The sequence below is a fragment of the Pagrus major genome, chromosome 17 (genome assembly GCF_040436345.1).
Source record: "Pagrus major chromosome 17, Pma_NU_1.0".
Classification (NCBI taxonomy): Eukaryota; Metazoa; Chordata; class Actinopteri; order Spariformes; family Sparidae; genus Pagrus; species Pagrus major.
The window spans coordinates 25335529-25363051 of NC_133231.1; the positions used below are offsets into that span (position 1 = coordinate 25335529).

Here is a 27523-nt window from a genome sequence, read left to right on the forward strand (position 1 = left end):
TACAGTATGTTTTTCTTTGGCCAGACTCTTCTGTTAAAAATGTCTGATTGTTCAGCCTGTTGCATCTTTTATCAACATAATCAATATTAAAGCAGGTCGCACAACTCGTCTACAGTACATCAGTTTTTTTTCACAACACCACTGAGCAGCTTTCATAGGAATGACCTCTAACGCAGTGTCCAGATTTGTTGTAACGTCCTTGCTTTCCCGTCCCCGCCTGCCGTGTCTTGTAGTCCCAAAAGTTATAGTCCTGGTCAGAGCCGCTGTAAATCACCTCCGCACTGTATCCCCTGTTGTCAAAGTGACCTCAGTTGCTTTTGGAGGCTGTGCTCAGTCCCAGTTTGGTGTCAGCTGTGATCACTCTTACATCAGGCAGCCAAACTCAGTTGAGCTGGACCCCGTCGCCTGCTGTGACTCCCCTCGGATCAGTCTAGAAAAACTCTAGGGCCATGAGCTAATTATCCAACAGTAGCCAACTAGTGAAAGCTATTTTATTGAGTGACATCTAGCGTGATGCTCTGGATATATTTGAGTTCCTCTTATATGCTTTTACACAGTTTACACTGGTATAGCCGGGACTCTTATTTTGAAGGGGAAAAGTCCTCAAGTGTTCTGTATGTGATGCGCTGCACAAAAAAAATGACACGTGTTCCCACAATGGAGCCTCCGTGTGGTTATTTCATATTTTCTGCTAGATTAGTGAGAAATAAACACAAGACACCATGAATTAAGTAATCAAGACAATTTAATTATTTAAACAAATGATGGACAACTTTTTTAAAAATACACATGTAAAAATATAAAAAGTCAAAATTGTATAAAATCAAAATCAGAAATAAAAAAATTGATTATTAAAAAAGGAATGAAAACAAGTGAATATAAGATTTTGAGTTTGTAGTGCAGAAATCAAACACAAATACTGTGCAAAGTTCAAACCTGAGTTTACATTTGAATTTTAAAAATGTCTCACTTGGCTTAGAGATTTCTACTCTGGAGTTTTATTTCAGGTGGAAAACAAAATGAGTTTCTTTAAGCGTGACCAGTAAATCTTAAGGCACCTTAAGGCGAGATGAACACCTTTAACACCTTGAAGCATTGTTAGTGTCACTGAAGTTTTTCTTAGAAGTGCTCGTAGATTGACGAGCGTTAAGAATCTAAAATCTGCGGGGAAACAAAATCAGGCGCATTCAAAAAGTTCTTATTTTGTTAATTTATTAAATCTGTAGTTTTATCACTAACACTGATGTTCTTTGTTCAGCGACGCTGAAGTAAAATGTTTTATTCAACCTCGGGTCATTTTGTCACATGATATGTGATGTAGTATTTGGCTCACAAAACCCCAATACAATCCTAAATAAAATGTTTGAGCACCTTTAGATTCATTTTACATTATCACAGGATGAAGACAGTCAAGCTTAAGAACAAATACAGAAAAGACCAGATAGATACAGCACCAGGATGAACACTTTCATACATACAGGCCATTAAAGTATTGTTCTGGTACCGTGTGAAGATGCCAGGCTCAGAGGTAATGTTCTCGGTTGTTCAAAAAGCAGTCACAGTATTTATGACTCCTTCCTCCTGAGATCAGCGACAAGATATGACTCCTTCTCCTCAAGGATTTGGCAGAAGATGTCTTTGGCTGCTTGACCTCCAGCTTTCAGGGGGCCGCTGTAGAGTTTCCTCATCCTCTCCTGAGTGGTCGGGATAGTCCTGATTGTGTCATAGTCTTCTTGTTGGATTACACCTTTCCTGAAGAGATTATCCAAGATCGGTCCTGTATTGCACACTCTTGCGATCAGATCACACTGGTGCTTATCCACGAAGTGCTCCACTGAGGACGGAGAGGAGGAAAAATACTTTCATTAGGTTAATGTCAGGCATCACAAAAAACATCACAAACATCTGTCAGGGCGACAGGGTGTTTTCACTGGTCGCACAGGGGCGTCTGATATTCAGCAGGTCAGATACTAAGATGTATAAAAATATCTTAATATTTTAAAATATTTAACAAACACCAACCAGGTGAGTAGACAGTTGCCTTTGAACAGGCATTAGCATAAAAAACATATTTTCTGTTGATTATTTTGTCAGCGTGAAGCAGGAGTTTATGTACTGAGCACTACTGAGCGCTGTACTGTTCCCATGCTGCTCCTTGAACTCTGACAGGAGAGACTGTGAGACATCACCACCTTTGGACTTTGGGTCCTATTTAAACCTATTTCATGGTCTAAAGTCCATAAAGTCCATGGATTTAAACTATAATCACTTCATTTAACCTGTTATATGCAGCAGGTTTGACACTTGGGGTGGGATGCCAGTCAGAGTCTCGTCTGACTATGGAGAACATGAATGAACTTCTGAGAGCTGGGCAGTGACATTTGTGTCATAATTAATGTATTAATTTTCTTAATGCCTTGTGAGGTCACAGTGAACTTGACCTTTGGCCTTTGGCCACCAAGATCTAGTCAGTTCGTCCTTGAGGCCAAGTGGACTTTAGTGCCAAATTTGGAGAAACTCCCTGCAGGGCAGGCGTTCGTGAGATATCATGTTCACGACAGACAGACGGACGGACAGACAACCTGCAAACACACTGTAATGCCTCCAGGCACTGTTATCACCAGCACAGAGGTATAAAAAATCTCAGAAATCTGCAAACAAAATGGAATCCAGGCATCTCTGACACTCAATGTGAAGCAATCTTGTGACTCTAAAATCCAAAGTGCGGTTCCTCTAAATACGCATGATTTAAAATGTCTTACCTTGTATATGGCCGGTGCTTTGGTATTCATCTGGAAAGAAAAAAAGAGATTTAAAGAAAATGTGGATGATGCACGATCCTTTTCTAACAATGGACATGTGCTTCAACGATGATGTATATTTAACTAAAACAAAGTGGCTGTGTAGATAAACTCTTGTGGTATTATTAAAAAACTGACCTTTTCGGATTTCACGGGTCCATACAGACTGACGCTCGCTTTTCTGCGCGAGGCTGAGCGTGAAGTCTGTGTCTGGCTTTTTAATGTAGACTTCGAAGAAATTTGGGAATCTGCTTTTATATCTGAGCTTTAAGTTCTGCAAAAACAAATAAAAAAGAAATAAGGGAAATGGAGGAAAGTCAAACTTTGAGCTAAAGTGCACCAACTCTCTTTTTTTTTAATGTTTTCATAGAGGGGAGTCTTTTTTCAGCCAACATAAGTTTACAAATAGGGATAGAAACCTACAAGAGGGAACTGTTGGGCCTTGGCGGAGGTATGCGCTCTACTGATTGCCATTCTATTTGTCCAGGTTGAAAGGGGTATGGGACTTGCAGTATGTGACCAAAACATGTCAGTAAAATAGGATCATTTTGTGATGTGCTGATGTGATATTAAAAAACAAACAATTGTTGTTCAGATGACTCATCCTGAGACAAAGTTCATCCAAAGATCTAAAAGCAGTTCAAAACAAACCTCAGGATAAATTTTTGCATCATCCGAATCTGCTGTGAGGATGAAGCGATCACCCATTTTCAGGGACTTCTCTGGATTTGGCTTTTGGATTGCTTTGTATCCAGATGATAACTGTCTCCTGTTCAATTCCTGTAAAAGAAAAAAACAAAGGACAAGGTTATAGTTATCAACATTGTTGTCTGTGTTATCAATTTATATGTGATGTGTTTTATTTGAATTGGTACTGGTGACAGTAAGATGTGCAATAACCTGTTGTAGTCCAGGATCACACGGGATCAGATAAACATGGAGCGTCAGGAATGCCGTGTTGGTCTTGTATATCAACATGTGACAGTTTATTTTCACTGGAACACCAAATTTCATCAGGACCGCTCTTGGAGAAAAAACTGGTTCTAATAACTTGACATGGGACGATGTGACCTCAGCCACTTTTTCCACAACGTCTCCACAGTCATCGATGTGTAGGACTGCAAACTCGTCTCTTATTTCAGGGTTGTCATCTGCACAAAATACAAGCACACATGATTAGTGAGGAGAAAAGGATTAAATCAGTTTTTTAAACATGCTGTCAGAACTTTAAAGTTTATAAATGTATCTTATTATTTTCTTCATGTTCACTTACCTATGCAGATCCAGTGTGGCAGGTACACTACATCCAGCTTCCCAGCATGGACTGTAATGTCAATAAGGGGACCTGCAAGCCTGTACTTCATGCTCTCCATCCTCTCCATAGGTTCCTCCCAAGGGCAAAACTGGTACTTGAAACTGACCTTCTCCTTACAGACCCAGCGCAAACCACAGACACTGCATTCAAAGTTTCCTGCTTCAGACTGAAGGCTAAGTCGTGGGAAACAAAACAAGTGAGTTTGTGTATGTTTACAAAAATACTGTTTTACGGGCACAATGGAACAAATGTACATAAATGTGCCTTATGTTTGCATTGATATAACCAGTAACAGCACACAGAAAGATTTTAGTGTTCTTTGTGTGATGAATTTCAAGAACCAATCTTAATATTTTCTCTAGTTCCAGTTTACTGTGACGCAGTATTTATGATGTTATTTTTACCTGTAAGTTGGAGCCTCATCTGCGTCTGTACTGTTCACTTCAGGTTCAAGTTTAGTCCAGTCACTGGAGTCCTGCTGCAGAGCACAATCATTTTACAAGTAAGTGGAAAGGACTTGTTTTGCAGCATCACGTAACTGAACAAATGAAGAAAGGACAAATAAATTGAACAAATGAATTAATGTAAGAGATTACCATAGTGCTTCCACAACCCTCATGCTCCAGGCTTCTTGAAGGCCCTTGTGAAGACACATAGGATTTTCTTTAAATGTTATGTTGCTGTGTAAAATCATTAGGTAACTTTCTCCATGTTTTCTTGATATAGCACTTCAGTATTTTCCTGAATAGCGCTGCTCTGATATGAGAGCAATATTATATTATATAATAATGATGTCTGAAACAGAGAAATATGGAAACAAAATACAGAAGTAGTCACATAACTTTGTTTGTCCTGCATTATTAATGTTTGTAAATTACAGTAAACAACTGGATAGTGACTAACACCACAAATGTAAAGTACTGGGCATTGATGTTACAGCCCTGCTTTATACAGCTGTTAACTTCCCTGTCTGCAGTCTTTTGTCATGCACATTAATTTTTTAAAAAGCAGATTAGGAACCAGGCAACTTGTATACACGCATGTGGTGGAGAGATCTACGTTCTCCAGGAGTTTTTGTTGTGTGTGTGTGAGCTTTAAAATGGTGTGAGGCCTATGTTTCACAGGTATGAGACTATGCATTTCCAAAATTTCATTCTTTAAAGCTGCTGGAACAAAGACTGTTCAGCAGTATGTCTCAGGTTTCGTAATGTGTAATTTTCAGCCTAATTGTACGTCACAATAGAGTTTCGCAAGTTGTGAATGTAACACTTTGTAAATTTAGATTGTCTGTTCTTTGTTTCTATCCTTTCTATCGTTCAACAAATCGCTCTAAAAGTGATCCCAGTGGCATCATTCACCACTGTTATTACTGTTATAGTTATGGTGTAGACATCTGTTGTGGCTACTCTTGTGTTCCAAAAAAAGTGATGGTCAAAAACATTAGAGCAGTGCGTGAGGAGGAGGTCTAAGACTCACTAAATAAAAAGCACTCACGGAGGGATAGTTTCAATCAAAAGTATAACGATTTATTTACAGAAACAAAAACGATCTCATCTCCGGGTTGACTTCAAACAGATAAACAAAATAAACTGTAATTTAGCGGTCAAAAAACTATATCACTCCTCACTCCTTCCACAGACAAAAGAAAATCACTTCCAGAACCAGCTGTCCTCACTCCCAAATCACGGGAGGAGGGTCGCCTGACAAGGAGGAGGGCCCTGACTGTGGCTACAGAAAAACAATAATAAATAAATAGTGTAAATAATTATTATTTTACCATAATCAATCAGAAGCAATCAAAAAGAATAATATTATCTAAATAGGCTCCAACATCACTTGTGTGATCTAGTTATAGTTATTATGGATTTATGGGACAAATTATGGTTGTGTGATGTTTCTTTCTCTGACCTTTGAGTCCTGAGCTGGCCTCTGACAACCTCTGCACCAGATCAGTCCTGTTCATGTCCATGAGAACCTCCTTGGTCACCTCCACAGACTGCTGGCCACAGGTCTCCACCAGCAGATGCACTAGTAGCTCTGCCCTGTCTGCCGAGTTAAGTTCCCTTCTTGTTAACAACCAGTTGATTTCTGGGAGGCTCCTCTGGAAGTGCGTGAACTGCAGCAACCACCTGAATTTATTGAGCTTTGTGTGACTTAAACTCTTCAGGTTTTCCAAAAGAATCTTTTTAACAGCTGCCTCTGCTGCTGCCTGAAAAAAATCAACGGATAAATTAAGCAAATGTGTAATTTCTCAACTGTGATAGTTAAAGATTTGCGTTTTTATCAGAGTCAGTGCTTTACAAGGTATTGGTTACTTTAGCATCAAAGCAAAATATGATTTCCTTTATTAATTTACCCTTTGATTCCTATAAAGTGATTTCTACCACCTGATCTAACACATCATATCCACGTTACTGTAAACGTGGTCAGGGTTATTAGAGCTGTCCAGTATTGATCTATCATAACATCAGTGGTGGATAACATAATTTCTCAACACTCTGAGAACCTAAGAATTTAAAACATTTGGTTTGGTTTGTGTCATCATTTAAAAAGTTCAAAATAAAGATGTGTTCAACCTGCACCTATTGAATGAAAGCTGTGATGTGTGAAGTCAGACTCACTCTCTCAGACGGTGCAGGTCGATGTTCATCCACAGAGCATTTCTCTGAGGAGAAAAGAAATAAGAAATGACTGAGAGGATTATAATCTAGTTACACATGGACAGTTTAAATAACTTTAATAAGGCTCAGTTACTTAAAGAAAGAAATCAAATGAAAAGAATATGTAAAATGACATCATACACATCTTCACAATATAAATACATTTATTTAACTTTTATCATTCACCCTCTGTTGAGGCTGTGTGAGTTGTTGATTTAATTCATTATTTTGTCAAAGATTTATTGATCACCCATTTATTATATTCCACATTGATGATGACACAGAGTTTGAACTCAGGCAGATTTACTTGTTTATTATGAATTATAATATATATTAAAGACATTGATGAGATACACATGATTCTGTGATGTGACAGGGGTCTTCTTTGTTTTACCTTTGAGTCCTGAGCTGGGCTTTGACAACCTCTGAACCAGATCAGTCCTCTTCATGTCCATGAAAACCTCCCTGGTTAACTCCACAGACTGTTGGCCGTAGATCTCAACCATCTGATTCAATATTTCTGCTCTGTCTCCTGCAAATCTAAACACCCATGAGATATCTGGGAGGTTCTTCTGGGAGACAATCGACTGCAGGAATTCCTTGAATTCATGAAGCTCTTCGTCATTCAAATCATTCAGAGTTTCCAAAAGCAGCTGTCGAACAGTCGCTATTGTTGCTACCTGAAATAATCAATACATTCATGAGACATTTAATTAATCCACTGGGAGACACAAATGTGTCTCTTTGAAGCTTGTCAATGTCACTGTAGATGGTAAAAAAAAAAAGTCATTATTTCATGTCATATATTTCCTTCATGCTCAGGTTAAAATACAATAAATAGATGTTTCTGATGGAAAAACATGCAGACATTTCCTCATCTCATCCTCAGTGGTAAAGATATTATATTATTATTATTATTATTGTTGTATAAAATTACTGCTAAAGAGCCTGACCTGATTACAGCTTTAGTTCTGTGATAAATAAACATATAATTAATAAATCATTAGTGTGGGTCGTATCATTATTAAAAATGTTAAATATGATGATCATTTTTAACAGCTGTCGAAGGAAAGCTGTGTTGTATGAAGTCAGATGTGACATTACTCACTTTGTGGATCAGTGCAGAGCGGTGTTCATCTGCAGAGTGTTTCTCTGAGGAGAGAAGAGGTAGAAAGTCACTCATAACTGATGACTGGTCTAACATCTGATGATGAACAATGTGAGACAAGACACAAGATTCAGTCTTGGGGATGGGTTGGTGTTTAGTATCCTTTGTGACAACCTCTGTGCCAGATCAGTCCTCTCTGCCTCTGTGCAGATATCAATAATCAATTGTTTTTCATACTTTACCTTAATCATAAAAAATATTTTTATACACCAGATGATGTGTCTTGTTTTCTCAATATTATAGATCTTATCATTTAAAATGTAAATAGAAGAAGACATAGCTTATACACTTATGACATTTATTTTTACTTTTCTGTCTTTATTGTCTTACTTTTGGATCCTGAGCTGCTGTCTGACAACCTCTGCACCAGATCAGTCCTCTCCATCTTCTCTAACAAATCCTTGATTGTCTCCACAGATTGTTCGCCGTCGGTCAGCACTACTAAAAATACTGCGTACTGTTTGCCTGTTGTCGCCATCTCCCTATATGAGATGTATGAATACCTGCGGACGTGAGGTAGCTTCAGGATGTTCAATGTGATCCTCTTAAACTCTGCTTCACTCAAATCTTTCAGTGTTTCCAAAAGCAGCTCTATAACAGACTCCATCGATTCCACCTGTTAAATTCAGAGAAAATGTTCATGAGATTAAAATACAGTTTCTCAGCAAGGATGATTACAGATTTTTCTTTTCTAATCTCATCAATGTCTGTGTTTAAGAAATGTGGATATGGTAAGAGTACATCAGCACAAGGTGATGACACAATAGATAGTATTTGTTCAATTTATCACATATACCTTTTATTATGTGTATACATTTACTTTTATCTTCTTTTATAGTTATTTTATTTCTGTTTACAGGTTCATGACTTTTTTATTTTCCTACCTGTTTGTGAACACAAAACAAACTGAATGCAGCTTCAGTTCTGAAAATGTTTATTCAAGATGAGGATGATTTTGAGCTTACTTTGATCTGTATTGTTTAAAGTAGCACTGCAAATAACCATTATTATAAAAAATTATAATAAAATAATGTCATATATGTCGTTAAAAGTACACATCATGGTTTCATTAAGTCCAAGGTGATGTCTTCAAATGTCTTGCTTTGTTCGGTCAACAGCCCAGAATCCAAAGATATTCAGTTTATAATAATACAAAACAGAGAGAAGCAGAAGATCCTCATAGATGCTGGAACCAGAGAGTGTTGTTTGGATTTTTGATTTAAAAAAATACTCAATTGATTTATTGATTATCAGAATGTTGATCAGCTAACAGCTTAATTATCTTAACTTAAGTTTAAAGTCAGATAGATGTGACATCACTCACTTTCTGGATCAGTGCAGGCCAATCTTCATCCACAGAGTGTTTCTCTGAGCAGAGAGGAAACATAAAAAAGACTCATGAATGATTAATTTAACAACATAATCAGACTGTGCGACTATAATGATTCTAATATTAAAGATTTATTGTAAAATGTCCAGAAACTCCACTTAATTGTAACATCATAAAAAATCAATATCAAGTTTCTCCTGATAAACACTTTATTATTATCTATTAAACTGTGTTAAATGTTCGAACACTGACATATGAATTAAAATAACTACTGGACTCATTTCACACATTAATTCATTTATATAGGTCACCTACCTTTCTCTGTGGTATTCACACCAAACACTTCAGCTGACGAACCTGCAGCAGCTGCAACACAGTTAATGACAACTGTTATTGCATTAATAAATACTCTGTGTGTAACCTTTATGTGTACTTGTCTTGAGTATAATACTGAGTCCTGAGAATAAAAAGCCTTTAATGTTTCAGTTTCAGGTGTGTGAACTGAAGGCAGGAGGAAGTCATGATTACAGAGATCACAGAGGGAATCAATGAGAAAACACTGTGATTAATTAACTTACACAGACTGTCTCTCTCCACAGTGGAGTGTAATTCTGCTTATAACATTAGTCAAAGTCCTACCAGGCCATTAACAATAAAAGACTGGTAATAATGAGCTCAAATAAACAAATTCAATGGACCAAAACTAAGAACATGTGAAACAATAAATAAGAATGCATTAAGAAACCTTTTAAAAGACATTATATACAAAAGAGGACCAAATTAATTCATTAACCACTCAGAACATCTTTACTTTGAAGTCAAGATCTGAAACATTCCACTTTGAAATGTACTTGTATGCACAAGTAAATGTTATTTGTTAAATTAGTCATTTCAAGAATGAATTACTAATTTAACAGAGTAGGAAACACATTCCCTTATTCTTAAGATGGCTTACAACCAACTGTAAAGTTTCTGTGGTTCAGTTTTTGTTGACTGTGTTTGACAGGTGATGATTCCGCTCTCTGGTATTGTTGCTGTCATGGCAGGTCTATACAGTGCTGTTGTATTGATTTATACTATATCTAATATTTTGCACCAGAGTTTTAAAGATTGTGTAACCACACATATTTATTATTATAGATTAGTGTGACAGTTGTCTTCCTATCTTACCTTTGGGTTCTGAGCTGGTCTCTGACAGCCTCTGCACCAGATCACTCCGGTTCATGTCCATTAAAACCTCCCTGGTTATGTCCACAGACTTTAGACCACATTTCTTCACCATGAAATCCACCAGTAGGTCTGTCCTGTCTGCCATCTGCGCTTGTATGCATTTGATATCTGGAAGGCTCCTCTGGAACAAAGTGAACTGCACAAACCACTTGAAGTTCTTTGACTCCTCATAACTCAGATCATTGAGTGTTTCCGAAAGCAGCTCTTTAACAGCCCCCATCGTCGCAGCCTGGAAAATTCCAGGTATATGTTCATAAGAAAATATAATGATCATTAGTGTTGATATGATTTTACAACCTGAATCTCATTGAATAAAAACTGTACTTTGCATGGTCAGATATAACATTACTCACTTTGTGGATCAGAGCAGACTGGTGTTCACTGGAGTGATTCTCTGAGGAGAAAAAGAAAATAAAGTTAAAAAGATCAAATACAAAGAAATTAAACTCAAACCTTGTTATATATTTTTTTAATTTTACTTCCTCTCCTCAGATATTTTTAATACTTCACAATAGTCATAACATATATTTTGTTTCTTTTCTCTACATAACAGATCATGTTATTCTTTTCAATGTTTCATTCAAAAAAGAAGACATAGTTTCTAAACTTATGATCCACATGAAGGACCTGTTAATTTTAACACATTTTTGACTTTAGTGTCTTACTTTGGGGTCTTGAGCTGCTGTCTGACAACCTCCGCACCAGATCAGTCCTCTCCATCTCCTCAAGAATCTCCTTTGTCGTATTCAAAGACTTTTGACCGTAGTTGTGCACCATTAAACACACTGTGTCCTGCATGTCTGCTATTGCCAGCAGCATTGGGATGTCTGCTGCCGCCTGCTGTATCAAACGGGAGGCTGAATAAATCCCCGGTTCGAGAGCTGAAGTCAGATGCCCCTTGAACCTCTTGAACTCTGCATCACTCAAATCTTTCAGTGTTTCCAGAAGCAGCGCTGCAACAGACTGCATCGTTTCCACCTGGTGAATTCAGAGAAAATGTTCATGGGCAAAGGTGTAAGGATGATCACAGATTTTTCTGTTCCCATCTCCTCAATGTTTGCGTTTTAGAAATGTTGATGTGGTAAGAGTAAATCAACCATATCAGACAAAAACATCACAGAATTGATAATCTCCCATAGCCAGGCTTTTCTCTGTAGCATTGTGTCAGCACTGGGGAAAGGTCTCGCTGCACCAATTATCATTCTGGTACAGGGAAGAAAATGCTCCGGCTTGTTTATACTAAAACTAGGACGAAGGGGTTTCATCTTTCTCCTAAAATGAAAGGGTAACTAAAACTAATTAATTTTTTTAAATATTGTGATTTTTTTTAACCCTGTCACAGTTTTAAAAAACAAGGAAAAATGTACTGTATATTCCACTAGATGTAGATTCAACACATATCTTCATCTACTGGATAAAAGCTGCACTGTGTGAAGTGAGAGTGATGTGACATACTCACTCTCTGCATCAGTGAAGGCCACTGTTTCTCTGGGGGGTGGGAGGAGGAGGAAAGACTTGTTAGTAATTAATTCAACTTCAGGCTTAATGAACATTTAGGATTTAAAGGATTTAAAGGATTTAATTACAAAGTGACAGTGACATGATAATAAAATTTAGTTTCTTAAATAATTCCCAAAGTGTTAAATGGATTTGGATATATCTGTTGCAATAGGTACAAACTTAGAATATATGATAAAAAGTACTCCAGCTGATGTACTTTCCTATTTTTACATAATAAAATATAAAACAAATGAGTTGCATGCGAGTGAGTGACAGTGTTGTGTTTTTCACATATTTCTGCCTTCTTTGCTTTACCTTCAGTGTCAATAAATCTCTGCACCAGATCAGTCCTGTTCATCTTCTTTAAAACATGTCTGGTCAACTCCAAACACTCCTGGCTGTACATATTCACCATCAGCTCCACGATGTCCTGTGTCTTTGTCACTTTCAATTGCTCCATGGAGGAGAGTGGGAAACCTTTCTCCAGTTTAATGAGTGACTTGAATGCTTCAAGCTCCTCAGCGCTCAAATCATTCAATATTTCACAAAGCCTCTTCTTAGTGGACATTGTTTCCACCTGGAAAGTTAAAGGACATAACATCATATCAGTACAGGACAGAGTGCCAGAGTTACTGACATAACTCTTCTTATTTTTATCCCTGCGATTACACACTGTGATTGCATACTTAAAACTTTAGATAATATGTGTGCGAGGACCAGTGCACCTCCATTTTACTTACTACATGTGACAGTCTTCAGCAGCAGAAATAGTTTGCTCAGTTGTAGTGAGATATTAGGCGTTGCAATTTATTTGTCAAACAACTGTTTCCAATGTAAAAAAATGTGCTTTCAGGCTCATTATGGGCTTTTTTATATATATCGATAACTGCTAATTAGACTTAGACACAATATTTGCTGTGTAAACCAGATGATTTGGACTGGTACCGTATGTGTAAAGACTCGCAGCTGGTCACAAATATAAGTCCAAATCATTTATTAGTATGGATAATAATTTCTCATGTAAAATTTAACCAAAATGCCCCCATTTCGATCAATCTTGACCATCAGCTAAATTTAGAATGATTTTAGTACATCATTCCAAGAGCTGTTGTAATGAATCCTGTTGTAGTAAACTGAAGAAGCAAAATGCAACAATGTTTATATTATCTGCAAAAAATGTTGCCTGTAATTTGTAAAAAAAAAAAAAATGTTGTAGAAGGCAAGGCAAGGCAAGTTTATTTGTATAGCACAATTCAGACACAAGGCAACTCAAAGTGCTTTCCAGGGGCATATCAATTACATTAAAAGAAATTAAAAATTGCATTTAAAATACATTAAAACAAAACATTAAAACAAGTTAAGAAATAGGAAAGTAGGCTAAACTAGAATAGGTTTAAAAGAGACAAGAATAGAAAATAAAAGTCACAGTGCAGTTCAAAGCCTTAAAATTACTTCAGTGAAAAGCAGCGGCAAACAGAAAGGTCTTCAGTCTTGATTTAAAAGAGGTGAGAGTCGGAGCGGACCTGCAGTTTTCTGGGAGTTTGTTCCAGATATGTGGAGCATAATAACTGAACGCTGCTTCTCCATGTTTAGTTTTGACTCTAGGGACTCAAGGATTTGTAATTGTCTCAGAATTCATTCTGTGGGAAACCAACACACACACACACACACATATATTTATTTATTTATTTATTTTATTTAAAAAGCAAATACTTTACCGTTTCTTTATGTTGGACAGTCGTACTGAATTTGCCCATTGTCTCAGATCGCCTGAATTTACCTCCCGAGTTGCCCATTGTCTCAGATCCTCCTGTTCCTGTGGAAAATTCTCAAATTATCTGCTTTTACTTCACAAACTTTCTTTACCCAGAAGTGAAAAATGTTACATCCACATTTAAATTGATGTTTCAGTCCCATATTAGCTTTTTTCAACCAGACTCATTACACTGGCAGGTCCATTATGGGACTTCTCTTCTGTTTCACTCGCACAGTCACACTCATACTCACAGTCACAGTTCGGCCAATACTTCTTATATACTTCCCAGATCGATCCCGATTTCTCTTCCCTGCATGAGAAATAACATGTCTGTTGAATGCAGAATATTAGGCCTATTCTCAAAAGTTGTTTTTTTCTCATCCATTTTTTAAAGTGGATCCATACAATTCCTCATACTTCACAGTCAGCTACGGTGTCTTAGACTTCCTTTGTGACTGCTCAAATTATGTAGAAAAATAGGAACAAGTTAGGGATCCTGGATGATCCCCCAAAATGGTGTTCCAGTTTTTCCAGTTTTTTATAAGTGAGAATGAACCCAGTTCCAAAGTGTTTTGACTTTCGAAAATGATTTATTCTGATTTCCAGAACCAGACATATGCATATGGTCTCATCTCAAGGGGAATGAGTCCCAATCACAGCTTTCACAGAGTTTTATACAAAGCGTCTGCTGACTATAACATGGTTTGTTTGGTTATCTGTACTGGACATTTTTGCCGTTTTCCCATATACAGCTGCCAGCCCGGCCCTACTCGGTTTTACTTGGCTCAGCAGCCCGGTGTAAATGACATTTGCATTTTCACCACAACTGCTCTACCTGCTTAAAGGTGTGCCTTAAACTAATGACATGCTTGGCTTGATCCCCACAGTACTGTCAAAGAATCACAGCTAACAAAGTGACTCTGCTAATACAGTTACAAACTGTTTAATTTCCCCATAACTCCTTCACAATAAAAGCACCCTGTTAAACGCTTTTTATTATGAATCAGCATAACAGGAAATGGTTTGTTTTTACGAGCAGTGATGAAACATGACTAAAACATGGGCTGGGGAATGGGCTTTATCCATAATACCATACCATATTTTCTATAAACTCATCTGTCTAAAGTTGTAAAGCTAGAGTTAGAATCGTTTGTAACTTAAGTCGGCCTGTAACGACGGACTAGTGAGTAGATGAGTCTCCGTGTGATGACGTTTTAATGTCTCCAACAACTTCTCTAGTCTCATTTAGCCACTTGTTAGCAACTGCTGTTTTTGAGCACATCATAATGAAATTGTAGGACTTTTAATGATGTATTTTATCTTGCAGAACAAAATGTGTACAAATTTTAAGTCTGGTAACCATAGACCTTATTTCAGGCATTCAACTGAAAACCAATTCAAAAAACCCATTGACTTTGAGACGAGGGAACCGGAAGTGCAAGAATGCCAACCGATTTCCGGGTTTCACTCTATTAGCCGAAACAACAGTAAAGGAATCGCTTTTCATATCTTGCTATATATTCTCTTACTCTTTCTCTTCTCTATACTTTCCGCAAAACCCATATCATTCAATATGTCACCGTTAGTCTATGAATAAGTTTCAAACAGAGCCTTAGTAATGTAAACGTAGTACTTCTACTTCATCAACGGTGTAGTTTGCTAACACACTAGCTCACCGGTGTAGTTAGCTGGTGCGTTCCATTGTATTCGGAACTCGGGAACAAAAACGACCTCCACACAGGTGACATTACCGCAGTATGGCGGCACACATAATAAACAATTACTTTTTTACATCTTTTTAATTTTTTTACCTGACATAGTGTCTTTTACTGCTATAGTTGCTAGCGAGCGTCCTTTTTTTTCCCTGACCACACCGACTGGAGCAACACACTCGGGAATTCCGACTTCCGCCTTGCATTAGAACGCACCATAACGGTTTGTAAACAGTGGCTGTGTTAGCTAACCACACCGGCGAGGAAGTAACACTACGAAAGAGGAAGTGAACAAGATTTAAGCGTATGTTGATTTACTACCGTTTTAAAAGCAAGTTGCAGCTTCTATTGTTTTGAGTTGAAATTCGTCCACTTCGTTTTTTGAGTAGCGTTAATCGTGAGGCAGCGCTGATGACCGTGAAGTGTTCATACCGGACCGGAAATAAAACTCACCGTCTCTCTCCTCTTCCGTCAGTCCGTTTCAGTATCGTTGAAGATTTGACAGTTTAAAATCCAGAGACATTTCTACCTTTGGCTTGTTCAGCACCCCGAAGCCGAGGAGAAACTACTTTCCTTCAGTCCTGAAGTTCAGTTGACAGTCATGTTACCACCCTCTTTACGTACCTGACTGTTTACACACCCACCCCGTCTTCCTCTCCTGTCACACCGCAGGTCACCTCCAGGACACCGTCCGCTCCAGGCAGCCCCCTCTTACATGCTTAGACCCGCCATCATCTCCTCCCGTAGACCAGCTCCAGCACGCTCATTTTCACAGCCCTCTGCAGCAGCACTGCGGTCAAGTCAGCTCGTCTTTCGCGACTGCGTGGTCAAATGAACCGCACCTATAATTCGTTTGCGCAATTCGTGTAACACTTACGGTAACCGCAAGACCCCGCAGAGCACAGCCTCAGAGTGACCACGACCATCATCACGCATTCATCACATTAAACATTCAGGTTGTAACTTTGTAAGTCTGCACACACAGAACAGAAAGTGTGATTTTTTTAAAAATTTATTTCTATATCTGACTTAAGTCTGCAACTTTACAAAATTCTAAGCAAATAGTTTTGGAAAGCAATACTTGTTCATTTTGCAATTTACATATTAAAACAACAGGCTTGCAGCCACTCCAAAAACTATTTTGGAAACAGTTAGAAGAATGGTTCAAACAAAATAATGTATATCTGATGAATTGAACTGACATGTTGATGTATGGTATGGACTGGTATTTAAAGACAAACGTGAAAATCTGCTCATTAATACAACTCTCATGATGGCAAAATGTTACATACACAGAGCAACTTTATGACAACCCCACCCCTTTTCAGTGCTGTTTATAATAATAATAATAGACTGTATTCATCATCCCTGAAATATATGAACTTAAAATCTGACAAAGAACTGCTGAAATGTGCACAATTTGTTGTGTTGAGTTTGTATTCACTCCTCAAACAACCTGAAGTCCAATATCAATTTTTCTTTAATATTTTAAAGAAAAATGCAGCTTTTCAGTACAGGTCAGCAAACAAATCTACTCTTGTTGATTGAGAAGCTTGTGGTTAAAAGAGGTGATATGATCAAATTAAACGTTTTTAAAACACTCGGTTTCTAAACTCTGTGACATTATACCTTCTGCATATACTATTTTTAAAGACAATTACTCAAAATGCGAGAGCCACACATATCAATAAGAACATTTTATTTCAAATTTTAAAAATATAAAACATTTGAAACGACCCACAAAAAGTAAACTTACTCTTATTGGGCAGCATAAAAAGTGATTAAACATCTCATTTCATTTGTTACTTGGATAAAAACATTATTTGTCTGGTGAGACGCTTCAGTCGTCTCTGACATGATCAATAACTTTTGCTCATTCTGGTTTTAAACCTTACGTGAACTCTCATCTCATCAAAATTAAGTAGTTAAATGGGCATTGCTGATCAGGACATTGAAGGCACCACACACCTTATAAATTTTAACTAATTTAACAGTAAAATGAAGGGGCACAGCAAAGTCTTCAAGCTGGACTGGAAATAAAACTCACCTGCTGTCTCTCTCTTCTTCCGTCTGTATGTCGGTGTCTGTTTCAGTATCTCTGAAGGTTTGAAAACACAGTAAGTTTAAAGTCCAGACACATCTTCTACCTTTAGCTGGTTCAGCACCCTGAAGAAGAGGATGAACCAGTTCCTCCAGTCTGAAGTGTTGAGTTAGGTTTCTACCTTTACTCATCAAACCAACGCTCATTTTACTGGACATGGTCAAACCTGTCAAACACAGTCAGTTCCAGTGTTGCCAGATCAGATTGACAGTTTCCAGCCTAATCACATCTTAGAACCCCCCCAATCCAATAAAAACCAGCCCAAACCAGGAAGTTGCCAGACACCCGTGTAAACCTGTAAAATCATAACACATGCAATAGAAAACACATCCAGAGCTTCATATCTTCATCAAATAACTACACATAAATTATACATAAATAGGTTTTTGCAAATTGCAACCAACAAGAGCGCAGTAAATCAACCACAGGCTACACAAATTGCAAAATGAACCTCTGGCATCCTAGCGCCAGGCCCAGATTAGTAATAATGCCAGCTGCACGTAAAAAGGTGCACTTTTAAGCCATGTAGGCCTAATAAATTTCATTATTTACATCACAAATGACCTGTATGAGGACTACATGCAAAACAATTTAAAACAAAACAAAATTATGCACATACAGAGCGCCTCTCCCTCCCTCCCTCTCTTTTTCTCCTCGCTGCTTTCCACACCTGTGTTGCTGAAAGACGCACAGCGACCTGGCCGTACAGCAGACTGGTATTTAAAGACAAACGTGAAAATCTGCTTATCAATACAACTCTCATGATGGCAAAATGTTGCATACACAGAGCAACTTTATGACAACCCCACCCCTTTTCAGTGCTGATTATAATAATAATACTAGACTGTATTCATCATCCCTGAAATATATGAACTTAAAATCTGACAAAGAACTGCTGAAATGTGCACATTTAGTTGTGTTGAGTTTGTATTCACTCCTCAAACAACCTGAAGTCCAATATCAAACAATATTAAAGTAAAATGCAGCTTTTCATTACAGGTAATCAAAAAAATCTGCTCTTGTTGATGTCATAGAAACTTGTGGTTAAAGGAGGTGATAAGATCAAATTAAACGTTTTTAAAACACTCGGTTTCTAAACTCTGTGACATTATACTTGCTGCATATACTATTTTTAAAGACAATTACTCAAAATACGAGAGCCACACATATCAATAAGAACATTTTATTTCAAATTTTAAAAATAGAAAACATTTGAAATGACCCGCCAAAAGTAAACTTGCTCTTATTGGGCAGCATAAAAGTGATTAAACATCTCATTTCATTTGTTACTTGGATAAAAACATTATTTGTCTGGTGAGACGCTTCAGTCGTCTCTGACATGATCATTAACTTTTGCTCATTCTGGTTTTAAACCTTACGTGAACTCTCATCTCATCAAAATCAAGTAGTTAAATGAGCATTGCCGATCAGGACATTGAAGGCATCACACACCTTATAAATTTTAACTAATTTAACAGTAAAATGAAGGGGCACAGCTCTGATTAAACATTAAAATGCAGTGAAAAAAACAAGTATCAAAAGAAATTTTTGTAAAGAAAACCAACACAGACACAGCATTAACATTACTTATTACCCATTGTAATGTTTAAAAAACATGTGTTCAGGTAGATTGTGTATTTGGTCTAAAAATCAATTCCCCCACAGTATTCACTCATTGTTCTTGAGGTCTTCAATGAGGAATCTCTCCTGTTTTTCAAGGATTTTGTAGAAGATGTCTTTGCAGGCTCGACCAGCATTCAGGGAACAACGGTAGAGCTCCCTCATCTGCTCCTGAGACGTTGGCTTCGCCCTGATTGTATCATAACTCTCCTGTTTGATGACTTCCTTGGCGAGGAGCTGATCCAAAATGGGTGCAATGTTGCTCACCCTCTGGATCAGCTCAACTTTATGCTTATCCACAAAGTGCTGTCCTGAGGAAAGAGGGAAAAAAATGACTGCCTGGATTTGAAGATCACATCAAGCCAAGTTACTCCTGGCTCCAAAGCACAGATGACTGATATTAATCAAATGTGTGTTGCATTCACTGACGTGACGAGTATGGGGATTAAATAAAACACAAGAAGAGGAACAGTGACCAATCAAGTGTTCATTATAATGTTTTAGGAAAAACAAACAAAAGATGTTTAAATAATGGGTTTTGGGAATTTAACTACATCCAAAAGAATAAGCTCTACATTTTACATATTTTCCAAATGTCATTTTATAAAGCTCTCATATTTTATTAAGTTTTTCTGATCATTTTGACAGGACATTTGCATAACAACTTGATCTATAATATTCTTATGATATTCTTTTGCATAAGAAATATGTTTTATATGTTTATTAATCTTCATGGACAGCATGTTTTAACTGGTCTGTGCAAATATTTGTGTGTCTAAATGAAAGCACATTTAATCACAACGTAACATTTTAAGATTTATGTTTCAACCAGTTTTTACAGCTGGATTAAACTGTAAAAAACATTTTTACACATTAAAGTGTGTTTACGGGTCTTGGGCAGTACTACTGCAAATGTGAAAAAAGTAGTATAAAGTCTATAGTGGCTCCACAGGACGCTACACGTAATCTGATAAATGACCTCCAGTGATGTCACTCAGTAGACACAGTAAGCTGCATTCTGGGTAATGTAGGCACCAGTTTTGAAAATGGAAAGGCGATGTGTGGAATAAAAAAGGCAATATCTCTGGTTCTGCTGTCGACTTTAATGATTTGTTTTCAAACTATTCTCGATGAGTCCCACTGTGTTATAGGACTGGGCAATATATACGATACATATCGTTATTGTGATAAGAAACTATATATTGTCGTAGATTTTGGATATTGTTAAATCATGATATGGCGAAAGTGTTGTCTCTTCCTGGTTTTAAAGGCTGCTTTAAGGCTGCTACAGTACAGTACAAGCTCCTCCAGTTGAGGGTCCTGCAGCTGAAACAAAATTAGGGAAAATTAAAACGGTTTTGCAATGGATCTGTCTTCGACTAGTGTCTATGAGTACTGCTTTTTCATACACACAACAGACAAATGATTTCTGTCTTAGAAAATAAAGTTGTATTCTCTTCTAGTCTTCTGTTCTACTGTAGATCATCTATTAGAGATAAAAACTTGACTGACTGAACTTGGAAATAAGTTTTACAGTCAGATTCTCTGTTTAAATTTGGCTTGTTGTCGACAACCTGAACTCAGTGAGTAACAGACATTTAGTGAGATGACTGTATATATAATACCTGTGCACCTACCTTCTGCCATTGTATTTACATCAGTCGCTGCCGCTGAGGATCAAGCAGCTGCAAAGAGTTTAAGAAAAATGCAGACTTCAGCATAATGACTTAAACATACCTCTGTTATCTCATATGCATATAAATGAGTCCAAATGACATAAATATTTAACTTCAAGTGATATGAAAGAGAAAAGCAGAAAATCCACACAGTTGAGAAGCTTAAACGAGAAAATATTTGGCACTTCTGCTGATTATTATAATAGTAACCATTTAATTAATTAACAGCCCAGGAAAAAAAAAAAAGATTAAAAATCCAGTTTCCCCTGAAGGAGTGCATCAACCAGAGTTTACTTCTAAAAACTAACAGAGGAAGTAATGAAAAGTACATTTCTCACATTCAGAGTCTCCTGGAAACCTCCAACAGACAGGACAGCTCTGTGCTGCTGCTACTTTCTCATCAATGCTAGGCTAATTGAGCTAGCATGGCCGTTTTACCCTCTCTGTCTCACACACACACACACAGACACACACACACACACTATTCACGTTAATTGTCGTCTTCCTAAATACAACAACAACTCAACCATCTTGTTAAAGCAGCTGTCACCGTCTGTTAGCAAAGTGTCAGCTCCTCTAAACTGTCTCACTAGTGTCAGACTGCTGTGAGGAGGAGGCAGAGCTCTGACAGTCAAAGTAATACAAATGTTATGGTTTATTACCTTAAAGTAGCTTCAGTAGTTTGAAGCTTAAGTTCGTCCACTGTTGTTAAATTGAAGAAACCCGTTCAGCGTTTTATTGAAACAGTTTAACCGTGAAGCAGCTCTGTTTTCCGGTGTTAACGAGAAGTCTTCAAGCTGGACTGGAAATAAAACTCACCTCTCCGGTAGCGCCGAGATCGAAAAGTGGCCAAAGGTCAGTCGATTGCTGCTCAGCGGCATAAGCCACCTGCTCAGTGGCATATACCGATCCCAAGACTCTTACACCGCTCCTCGGAGTGGTATGCCGCTGTTATGCCGCTGTTATTCCCCCGACACATGACGGTATGTGCCGCTAGAGACAGTTATGCTTCTGAAAGACTGTTGGATGGGTACCGCCCATGGGTAATAGATCCATGGTACCGCCCCCTGATGGATATGCAAATATAATGCCACTGGGCTGGTTTTATGACAAGTACTGCCGTAAATGTATATATTTTTGTAGTCTTTTAGCAGATAGCAGAAACTTTGAGCCAACCAACTAAACAATACTTGCTGACAGGTTTCCTTTATTAGGAGAACACAATGATACATTACTCGATATAAAATCTAGAGATATTACATATACTATTTTTAAAGACAATTACTCAAAATGCGAGAGTCACACATATCAATAAGAACATTTTATTTCAAATTTTAAAAATGGAAAACATTTGAAAAGACCCGCCAAAAGTAAACTTGCTCTTATTGGGCAGCATAAAAGTGATTACACATCTCATTTCATTTGTTACTTGGATAAAAACATTATTTGTCTGGTGAGACGCTTCAGTCGTCTCTGACATGATCATTAACTTTTGCTCATTCTGGTTTTAAACCTTACGTGAACTCTCATCTCATCAAAATCAAGTAGTTAAATGAGCATTGCCGATCAGGACATTGAAGGCACCACACACCTTATAAATTTTAACTAATTTAACAGTAAAATGAAGGGGCACAGCTCTGATTAAACATTAAAATGCAGTGGAAAAGTATCAAAAGTGTTGTTTTTTTTAAGAAAACCAACACAGACAAAGCATTAACATTACTTATTACCCATTGTAATGCTTAAAAAATATTTTGTGTTCAGGTAGATCGTATATTTGGTCTAAAAATCAATTCCCCCACCATATTCACTCATTGTTCTTGAGGTGCTCAACGAGGTATTTTTCCTCTTTCTTAAGGATTTCGTAGAAGATGTCTTTGCAGGCTGGAGCAGCATTCAGGGAACAACGGTAGAGCTCCCTCATCTGCTCCTGAGAGGGTCGCAGAAGACTGATTTTATCATAACTCTCCTGTTGGATGACTTCCTTGGCGAGGAGCTGATCCAAAATGGGTCCAATGGTTGTCACCTTCTGGATCAGCTGAGCTTTATGCTTATCCACAAAGTGCTGTTCTGAGGAAAGAGGGAAAAAAATAACTGCCTGGATTTGAAGATCACATGAAGCCAAGTTACTCCTGGCTCCAAAGCACAGATGACTGATATTAATCAAATGTGTGTTGCATTCACTGACGTCACGTCACATTTGAGTATGGGGATTAAATAAAACACAAGAAGAGGAACAGCGACCAATCAAGTGTTCATTATAATGTTTTAGGAAAAAACAAACAAAAGATGTTTAAATAATGGGTTTTGGGAATTTAACTACATCTGAAAGAATAAGCTCTACATTTTACATATTTTCTAAATGCCATTTTATAAAGCTCTCATATTTTATCAAGTTTTTCTGACGACATCTGGGGAAAAACACTTGCTGGCTTTCAGGCTAAGAGTGAGATGAGAAGAAAGACACAACCAGAATATCTCTAGAAACTATGCTAAATAGAGACGCTGGAAGAATGGGACGACAATCAGCCTGTCTGTAGTTTCGTTGCCTTAAGTCTTTATGCTAAGCTAACTGTCTCCTCTTCTACTCATCTAAGTATAAGAAAGAAGGAAAAAAGCAAATTTCCCCAAAATGTCAAACTCTTCATCTAAATTTAGGAATACCATGCAGCACTTATCAGCGGCCGCTGTTTCTGTCATTACAATTGAGCCTGTACTATATTTAGAAAAGCAGTTAGGCTTGACATCATTCTACCTGTGAACCTACCGTCTGACTTGGGAGTCACACCGGCTGCTCCAGCTGAGGATCCTGCAGCTGAAACAAAAGGAAGGAACATTTTAATTGCTTAACAAAGGACTGGACTTAGACTAGAGTTTATTTTTTAATACACACAGCAAACAAACTGCTTTATTTATGGTAGAAAATAGAAGGCTAGTATGGATACAGACTTTGTCTCTCCAAAGCTCTGGCTGCACTTCAACTTTCATAGATAATACTTGTGATTTTATATTTTCAATCAAATAATAACAATAAGACCCTGTCTGAGTGCCCATTTGTTCCTACCGCAGATGTAAATCAGTTTATAGGCCTATTGTTATAAAAGGCCAAAGAAAAATGCACAATAATGCTTTTGTTTCGGACCATTTTCTGCTGCAAATTTTGCACACTAGTCTGTACTTAAAGGCAGCATTATGGTGTTTGTGGCATTGACTCAAATTAAACTAAAGTAGTGATGAAGAATCATGTCACTAAGTGCAACAGCGTGGCTCATTCTTGTGTTTTTAATAGCTTTAGGGCAACAATGTAGCTCCATTAGACGGATTGTCAGTTTAAATGACAAAAACTAATATGCAAACCATAAAATCTCTCCTCTATATGTTATTTTATACTTTTAACATTTCATGCTTAGGTAGTTCTCTGATATTGTTGTTTTGACGCTAAATCTGTTGCACCTTCTTGCGCTGAAGACAGTTTTCCTGGTGGAAAACTTCTATTCTACTCTGGAAAGATAAACTATTTGGAGAGAGATGAAGCCGAATGTGAAATTCAGCAACAATGCAACTCATTTTCTACAACAGCTAATCTGTATCTTTAATGTCTTGTGGTAAAAATAAAACAAACAGGAAAACAACTCACATCTACTGGAACCAGCTTTTGAGGTTAGCTCCTTCGTCTCTTCAGCTGCAAAAATAGGAAGACAGCGTTAGATTGTGATTGAATAAATATGATGCAGCTACAATTTGACAGAACGTGCTCATCTGTACACAGAAACAGTGTAGAATGGGTTCAAGAGATTAATAGATTTTCACATTTTGTTCTATGACATAAAATACGTCAGTAAATGCCCCTCATGTGACAACCCTAACGTCACCCTCTCCTGGAGGTGGAGACATCAGCTCACTGCTCTGCAGAGAAACATGTTGGACTTTACACAGTGAAGCCCTTCAGCCTAAATGAAGAAGTGAAACTGTGATGTTTCCTCCAATGGATTACTGGACACAGTACTTTTTTTCTTTAGTTCTGCATCTTTAAACTATCTCTGTGTTCTTTTGGTTTGTCAAGTGATTATAGTGGGGGTGTGGGACTTGGATCTTGACTGTGGCAGCTCCAATCCCATTTGAAAACCTGTTTCACCAGTTATCCTCATGTCATGTACACCTGCCCTAGGCTGACTACACAGTATGTCGTTTGCCCCACACATTAGTGTTGAAGCGCTGATCTGTTTGCACTGTTAAAGGCTGCAAACAATCTGCACGCTCCAATCCTTTTTTCCCCTCAGATGTACAGTGAAACATTAACAGAAGTTAATGTGCGGCGTCAGCAGTCTGAGATAGACAAACCAAGTGAGTATCTTCCAAATGGGGTTGCAACGGTGTGAGATTTTCACGGTACGATTACTGTCTCAGAAAATATCACAGTTGCACAGTATTATGCAGTTGTTACACTTATTATTATCAGTCACAATGACCCTTGACAGAAGCTTTTCTTGGTTAAAAAAAACAACACTTTTTTATGATTTCATAACATATTTGTGTTTCATGTCCTGATAGACGTGAAAGTTGATATGAACTTGTAATACTATTTGTTTTAATAACAATAATATGGTAGAATTCAATAATGTATATCAGCAAATAATATCTAATGTTTTTTGCAAACAACATCTCAGATAATATCATTATTATTAATATATATACAACATGATTTTGACAGGACATTTGCATTAGAACTTGATATCTATAATATTCTTAAGTTGTTTATTCATTTATTGTTTATTCATCTTCATGGACAGCATGTTTTAACTGGTACGTGCAAATTTCTGAGCCAAGAGCTGCAGACTTTAACCCCCTCGCCCTGCAGCAGTAAGGCAAGCATCTTATCAGCCATAAAGTTATTCATACCACATACCACAGTTCAAGTCTCAACCTGTGGGAAACTGTGATGCAACTGAGCCACTGAGTGACGTCACTGGAGGCATTTTGCAGATTATACGTACAGCCTCCTCTGGAGCCACAAGAGCTTTATACTACTTTTTTCATATATGCCAAATCCCTCCACAAGACTTGTAAACACACTTTAACGTGTAAAAATTGTTGGAGCTGCCCTTTAGGGGTGAATGGACTAGAGAGGAAACAACAGGGGGCGCTCTTGACGCACACATGCACGAGATTTGAACTAATTCCAACTACATAACTACATAAAAGGACAGTTTTTGTTTCCTTCTTACGGTAACATTGTCTCAGTGAGCTGTTCTGTATGAAAACAGACCTTAGGAAACATACAGGCTGTCAGCTGACTGCAGGCCGACCACTTTACCACACGGCTGCTCGAAAGTGAAAGTAAAAAAGGAAGCGGGCTCGTTCAAATATTTTTTCACTCTGATTTTCAACTTCATTAATATCTACATGTACTCGGATGCCTTTAGGATTTACATGGTCAAATGTTGCTTATTTATCTGCAGGCAGACTTCAGTGGTTCAACCCTCTGCAGCAGAAAAGCTGCACGATGCATGAAGTCTCTGTACAGTACAGCAGAGACAGTCACTTACCGAGGGCGTCTGCATGTTTCTGGCAATTAATCTCTTCCAGCAGCTCAAGAACCACATCGAGAGCTTTGGCCTCGCCAAAGGTTGTGACCATAACGTCTGTGACTATCATGAAGTCTTTTCCCTCCACCCTGCTGGTTGCGATCCGCGGCTCTTCTCTGCGGTCCAGGAGCTCATCGCGGAACTTGTTAAAGTTCCCCGTTGTCAGATTCTCCAGACAGTTTTTTATCGCCTTTTTGATGGTTTTGGGAGGCATTTTTCACCAAGAGATCTCAGCCCGCCGTCCGAGTTAACGTGAAGTCCTTTTTTCCGCCTTATAGATGAGAGCACAGCCCTTTTCCTGTAGAAGGTCGACACCTCCCTCTTTGTGGAAACAAAACGAGGAGGTCATATTACAATACGGGTGGGCGGATCGATCCAAATATCGATAGTATCATACCAGTACTACTACCAGAGTACTACCAGACTCGAATATCCAGGTAGCAATTTCTAGAAGTTAAAGTTATTTCCAGCATTAATTAATGTTGTTTTTCAAAGTGTAATTGGTGATCAGAGATGTAATTTTAGCAGAGTGATTAAACTCTGATCATATATTCAGACAGTTGAAATAAATTTTAATAGTTTTACTGGAACTCAAAAATATACACTTATATTAGGATATATAGCCAACCTCAAACCTGAAGTATGAATATGGCAGAATATAATAACCCTTTTGTGTATCTGTTGAAGGAACATTAGTATTCCTATTTGGGCTTCATGCAGATAGGTTATACATTTAATTATGTAAATTATTTTTTAAATTTCACCTAGATGATTCAGCAACATATCACAAGGAGCACCGCCGAAATGATCGCAAAGGTATCGGCTCGATACCAAAATTTGCAGTATCGCCCGCCCCTAATTACAAATGCTGTGAAGGTGCTGTCACCAAACAGGAAACGGCCAGTACACACATGCCTAGAGCCAGCTGTGTTGCATCTTTCACCCGAACAGTATCAGGATATGAAGTCCTGCACGCTGTTCGTCCCACTTGCATGGATTTTAAAAACACCACTCAGCAAAAACGCATCCAAGTTTTTATAATGTAGTTTTAGACATTTTTTCACCTTTA

General features: G+C 37.8%; 1 protein-coding gene, 1 long non-coding RNA gene and 1 pseudogene across 4 annotated transcripts; all 3 read right to left on the reverse strand.

The window, feature by feature from the left end:
- Positions 1–731: 731 nt before the first annotated feature.
- Positions 732–16197, reverse strand: LOC141011767 (uncharacterized). 3 transcript variants are annotated; one of them, XM_073485033.1, is made up of 23 exons: positions 15926–16197; positions 14012–14070; positions 13723–13820; positions 12320–12581; positions 11964–11992; positions 11170–11482; positions 10858–10898; positions 10445–10733; positions 9590–9640; positions 9269–9312; positions 8275–8560; positions 7885–7928; positions 7171–7456; positions 6738–6781; positions 6025–6325; positions 4713–4756; positions 4521–4594; positions 4075–4289; positions 3702–3952; positions 3453–3581; positions 2940–3075; positions 2763–2792; positions 732–1834 (listed from the first exon to the last, which is right to left on the reverse strand). In XM_073485033.1, exons 3-23 carry the CDS (start codon positions 13798–13800, stop codon positions 1566–1568), a joined length of 3216 nt encoding a protein of 1071 aa, XP_073341134.1. In that variant the 5' UTR covers positions 13801–13820; positions 14012–14070; positions 15926–16197; the 3' UTR covers positions 732–1565. The 3 variants fall into 3 exon arrangements, with proteins under 3 accessions (XP_073341134.1, XP_073341135.1, XP_073341136.1); XM_073485034.1 differs by lacking the exon at positions 15926–16197 and adding an exon at positions 15794–15919; XM_073485035.1 differs by lacking the exon at positions 15926–16197 and adding an exon at positions 15572–15785.
- Positions 16198–19304: 3107 nt separating this feature from the next.
- LOC141011772 (apoptosis-associated speck-like protein containing a CARD) lies at positions 19305–26747 on the reverse strand (annotated as a pseudogene).
- Positions 19511–21682, reverse strand: LOC141011775 (uncharacterized). The gene is made up of 3 exons (XR_012180360.1): positions 21532–21682; positions 20831–20878; positions 19511–20519 (listed from the first exon to the last, which is right to left on the reverse strand). It is a non-coding gene; the product is annotated as an uncharacterized lncRNA (long non-coding RNA).
- Positions 26748–27523: the final 776 nt, after the last annotated feature.

Bases quoted from the DNA above. Each gene is read 5' to 3' on its own strand.
- LOC141011767 (XM_073485033.1), bottom strand. From the start codon at position 13,800: ATGGGCAACTCGGGAGGTAAATTCAGGCGATCTGAGACAATGGGCAAA. The intron at 11,483-11,963 runs GTGAGTATGTCA...TGAATTCACCAG, and splicing joins GGCCTTCACTGATGCAGAGA to GTGGAAACGATGCAGTCTGT. The intron at 3,953-4,074 runs GTAAGTGAACAT...TATTTTGTGCAG, and splicing joins GCCACACTGGATCTGCATAG to ATGACAACCCTGAAATAAGA.